Source organism: Dendropsophus ebraccatus, chromosome 8 (assembly GCF_027789765.1).
Source record: "Dendropsophus ebraccatus isolate aDenEbr1 chromosome 8, aDenEbr1.pat, whole genome shotgun sequence".
NCBI lineage: Eukaryota > Metazoa > Chordata > Amphibia > Anura > Hylidae > Dendropsophus > Dendropsophus ebraccatus.
This window is the reverse complement of record NC_091461.1, coordinates 120,910,865-120,916,646: the sequence shown is the minus strand read 5'-3', so window position 1 is coordinate 120,916,646 and position 5,782 is coordinate 120,910,865. Positions and strand designations below refer to the sequence as shown.

General features: G+C 38.4%; 1 protein-coding gene across 1 annotated transcript in view; it reads left to right on the top strand.

The window, feature by feature from the left end:
• The first annotated feature begins 4,619 nt into the window (after window positions 1–4,619).
• DMRTA2 (DMRT like family A2) overlaps window positions 4,620–5,782 on the top strand; it is a 6,764-nt gene continuing 5,601 nt past the window's right edge. The window contains exon 1 of the mRNA XM_069979491.1: window positions 4,620–5,055. Coding sequence (XP_069835592.1) covers window positions 4,620–5,055 — 436 coding nt within the window. The remainder of the gene's footprint in view (window positions 5,056–5,782) is intronic.

Below are 5,782 nucleotides of genomic sequence, written 5' to 3'. Positions count from 1 at the left end.
GTCACCCCTATAGTCCCCCTACAGTCACCCCTACAGTCACCCCTACGGTCACCCCTATAGTCACCCTACAGTCACCCCTACAGTCCCCCCTACAGTCACCCCTATAGATGACGATCACATCGGGAGCGATCTGATCTTCCGATCCCATCGATCACGTGGTCCTCTTCTCCATCATCCTCGGTGACATCTGTAGCTCCTGCACTTCCTATTGTTTCCATACAAGTTTCGTGTAGATGAAGATACTGAATAATAATAATCCTTCTGCAATTATCATTAACCCCTCAGTCCCCGAACTCCTCATCTAGAAATACAAAGAATACAGGGAGCTCCGGCCTCAGCCCTCAAAGAGTTAAAGAAATTGGGATTGTTGGGGGGGGGGGGGGGGTATTTCTGAGCTTCTTCCTCCCGATCACATAAAGCTGGGGGGGGGGGATATTCATTATTGTAATATTGGTTTGGAGGTAATTACTTTTAATGTCAGAAAGATTAAGGTTAATATCATCTCTATTAGGCTGCTGCTTGGTAATTAAAAGTGGCGCAGAGGCTTCTGGGAACAGATGGAGGCTGCTCGCTGTGATTCACTGAGTAAACAGAGGGAGAGGCCGGGGATGAGCAGCGGCAGTCAGTGCGACTATTGTGCGGATCGGATGCGACATTCGTGCGAACATTTCCCTCATCTTCCTCAGGCAGCTCATGGCCGGGAGTCAGGGTGGTTTCCTCTAAGAACCAGAGAATTTAAAAAGTGTTTATTAACTGTTTTTGCTCAGTAAATTAGAATTGTGTTTAGTCCAAATAAAATTCGAAAACTTTTCTGTATCTGCAAGTAATAAAAAAAAGTCTCAGAACTTATTCTTGTAAATTCTTGCTGACTGATCTGATTGTCATATAGAAGGAAATGGGAAACAATTGATATCAAAAGATACTGAGGGTTCTAATAATAATAATGTAGTGTACAGGTCACGTGTTCCCCAACCTGTTCTGCTGCAAAACTACAACTCTCAGCATGGAGCACAGTCAGCATGCTGGGGTTTTGCAGCAGTGGTAAAGCGCCAGGTTTGGGGGAAAAAAATATATCTAGATCATGTAAAGTTATTCTGTATAAATCTCAGCCTGTGAATAATATTAATAATAATAATAATAACGGTTTTATTGTATTTAATATTTTATTATTTAATATTTATATATTATTTTTATTATTGTTATTTTTATTATCATTATTTTATTCGTTTTTGTGGTTTATTCTGGTCTCATTGTATCAGTTTAGTGTCTTTCTCCATGGAGAACAATCTATTGGTTCAGAACTTCTGTAATCTGGAGATCCTCCTCATCCTCCTCCTCATCCTCCTCATCCTCCTCCTCACCCTCCTCATCCTCCTCCTCATCCTCCTCTATCAGTGCCCCATGTTTTGCACCGATGATCTCGGTTTCCTCTCTGAATATAATGTCGCTTCTCTGCGCTCTTTCTGATTTGTTGCATCTGAAATAAGAGATTGTTTTAGTTTTTGTTGGGGGGGGGGGTGGATTTTTCAGGGGGAGAAGAAAGAAAAAGTACAAATGTGTTTATATAGTAATAAATAACACAACATCTATCGTCATTCACCATCTACCTAATCGATTTGAACACATATAATATGTATAAGGAAACAATTCCGATAGTTTGTGATCAGTTATTTCTAAACTTTTATCCAGAATCCATTACGGGGCGGAATATTCTCACATATCGGAGATAAACGGGTTTGTATCATGGAAACTCTCAAGAGAAATTGTTCAACACGTTATCAAGTGTGAACATGTCCTAAATACACCTGACTAGAAAAATGTCACTATCATCACCAGAGAGCTATCCTCTATCTATCTATCTATCTATCTATCTATCTATCTATCTATCTATCTATCTATCTATCTCCTATCTATCTCCTATCTATCTATCTATCTATCTATCTATCTATCTATCTATCTATCTCCTATCTATCTCCTATCTATCTATCTATCTATCTATCTCCTATCTATCTATCTCCTATCTATCTATCTCCTATCTATCTCCTATCTATCTATCTATCTATCTATCTATCTATCTATCTATCTATCTCCTATCTATCTCCTATCTATCTATATATCTATCTATCTATCTATCTATCTATCTATCTATCTATCTATCTATCTATTTATTATCTATCTCCTATCTATCTATCTATCTATCTCCTATCTATCTCCTATCTATCTATCTATCTCCTATCTATCTATCTATCTATCTATCTCCTATCTATCTCTCTATCTATCTATCTATCTATCTATCTATCTATCTATCTATCTCCTATCTATCTATCTATCTATCTATCTCCTATCTATCTATCTATCTATCTATCTATCTATCTCCTATCTACCTATCTCCTATCTATCTCCTATCTATCTATCTATCTATCTATCTATCTCCTATCTATCTATCTCCTATCTATGTATCTATCTATCTATCTATCTATCTATCTATCTCCTATCTATCTATCTATCTATCTATCTATCTCCTATCTATCTCTCTCCTATCTATCTATCTATCTATCTATCTATCTATCTATCTATCTATCACCTATCTATCTATCTATCTATCTATCTCCTATCTATCTCCTATCTATCTATCTATCTATCTATTTATTATCTATCTATCTATCTATCTATTTATTATCTATCTATCTATCGATCGATTTTCACCTGCACAACCCGCACATGGCAGACCGGACTAGGCGGTAATATATATATATATATCTGAATATCTATGATCACACATGGTGTAAACAATCATCTTTGTTGTAACTTTTGTTGTAAAGCAGAACATACAGTAAAATACTAAAGAACTAAAAAATATAAAACAACCCAAAGCAGCAGATCCTTCCATCTCTACTACTTCTTCAAAGAAGTGATGATATAATAACTAACTATAATAAACTTAAAATGGATCCTGTTTGTGAGGACAATGTAGCGAAAAAGAATGACATTGTAATAAGCTTATCATAGTTATAATAACATCTATATCCTAAATACTATAGATCTATAATAAATAATACAAAAAAACAAGATTAAATACAACATATTGTCAATGGATATAAAGTTGTATAATTGTCAATTAGTTAAAATGAATAAAATACAAATATATACAAATAATTTACTGCTCCTAGAGGATTCTGGGAAACTTTCTGCAGCGATAAAAGAAATACTCACCCTGACAATCTATAATAATTCTCATATCGTCCATTTCCCATCCACAGACAGAGGAGCTAATAGATAGATTATTATAAATACTCATTGTAATAACAGTCATTGTTTAGAATAATTATATGAAATAATGTCACATAGTAATAAAAATAATAACAATAATAATAATAGTAATATAAGCAAATGATTATAATAAATTATATTATTATTATTATATAAAATAAATCTAATGAAACTTACTAATTGTTACTATTTATTTAATGATTTATTTTATAATAATAAATGAGTATTGTGCTGTATTATATTGTGTTGTATAGAGTTGTATAGTATTTTATTATATTGTATTGTATTATATTGTGTTGTATTGTATTTTATATTATATTGTATTGTGTTGTATTGTATATTATATTATATTGTGTTGTATTGTATTATATTGTGTTGTGTTTTATATTATATTGTATTATATTGTGTTGTAGTTGTTGTATTGTATTATATTGTGTTGTAGTTGTTGTATTGTATTATATTGTGTTGTTGTTGTATTGTATATTGTATTGTATTGCACCCTTGATATCATGCATGAGTGTGATCCATTAGTAATATAGTCTATAAAATGTGTTTCCTTCTATACTCCTAATATAATAGTGTATCTGCTGTGTGTATGTGTGGAGTTGGCTGTGGATGAGGCAGGGGGTCTCCTCAGGATCGCAAACCAGAATCTATACAAGTGTCTCTCCTTCCTCCTCCTCCTCCTCCTCCTCCTCCTCCTCCTCCTTCTCCTCTGTTATCAGCTTGAAACAGTAGAACAAGTCCCTGACCAATCAGAAGTGAGTTTCTCCCCTGGCCTGACCAATAGGAGGGTGGACATTGTTCTCAGCATTTGTCTAATGAGTGATGAACAATTGAGGATGAGGAGCTGCTGCCTGGAGCTGGGCTGGGACTTCGTCTTCTTCTGACTTGTAACTCCTTAGTGCAACTTACAAGTAGTTCTGCAAGGACCGAGCTGGAGACTGGGAGGCTGGAGACTGGGAGGCTGGAGACTGGGAGGCTGAGAGGCTGGAGGGGGTCTGAGGCCATCATCCACCCCAGGTAACACAGGTAGAGAGCAGGGGGCTGCCTGTTGGGTCTCCTGGGCTGGTGGTCTTAGGGGCTTTATGTCCCTCTGTAGATGAGAGTCCAGCTCTGTAGTTAAAGGATTTCTCCATAGGGCATTGGGTCTCCTGTATAATGGTGTCTGGCTATAATAAGCTTGTATGACGTCATTCTATGTCTATAAGGTTGGATTTTCCCACTGGCAGTGCTGATCGCTGTGGGTGTATACACCTATATACTGCTATATACTGTCCATAGACTTCTATAATAGTGGATGTAGATTGCTGACTGTCTGTAGATCTAGATAAGTGGGACCCCCTAGGATGGAGATCAGCGGGGCCCCTTCTGGCTCCCAGGTCCCCCAGACCCCCACCCCCACCTCTATCCCAGTGACTGTGGCCGGGACCCTCCTGCGGGGCCCCCAGCTGCTCCTCCGCGCAACCGAGAAATACCCCCGCACCCCGAAGTGCGCCCGCTGCCGGAATCACGGGGTGGTCTCCGCTCTCAAGGGCCACAAGCGCTATTGTCGCTGGAAGGACTGTATGTGCGCCAAGTGCACGCTGATCGCGGAGCGCCAGAGAGTCATGGCCGCGCAGGTCGCGCTCCGCAGGCAGCAGGCGCAGGAGGAGAACGAGGCGCGGGAGCTGCAGCTGCTTTACGGCACCGCGGAGGGGCTGGCACTGGCGGCGGCCAACGGCATCATCCCCCCCAGGCCAGCCTATGAGGTCTTCGGCTCCGTCTGTCCCGACAATGGCGCAGGTAAGAGCTCACTCACTCTAGGCGACATTCTTATGTTTAATGTATTTTCAATGAGATCCAAATAACATCTAAAACATAAAATATAGAAAGTAAAATATTGACAAATCTGATGGCGGATTAACAGAAGGAAAGTCTGTATATAATTGGGGGTGTACAGGAAGGGAGCAGAAATCAAAGAAATATTATATAATTGGGGGTGTACAGGAAGAGAGCAGAAATAGAAATAATATATAATTGGGGGTGTACAGGAAGGGAGCAGAAATAGAAGACATAATATATAATTGGGGGTGTACAGGAAGAGAGCAGAAATCAAAGAAATAATATATAATTGGGGGTGTACAGGAAGGGAGCAGAAATCAAAGAAATAATATATAATTGGGGGTGTACAGGAAGAGAGCAGAAATAGAAGACATAATATATAATTGGGGGTGTACAGGAAGGGAGCAGAAATAGAAATAATATATAATTGGGGGTGTACAGGAAGAGAGCAGAAATAGAAGACATATTATATAATTGGGGGTGTACAGGAAGGGAGCAGAAATCAAAGAAATAATATATAATTGGGGGTGTACAGGAAGAGAGCAGAAATAGAAGACATAATATATAATTGGGGTGTACAGGAAGAGAGCAGAAATAGAAGAAATATATAATTGGGGGTGTACAGGAAGGGAGCAGAAATAGAAGACATAATATATAATTGGGGGTGTACAGGAAGAGAGCAGAAATA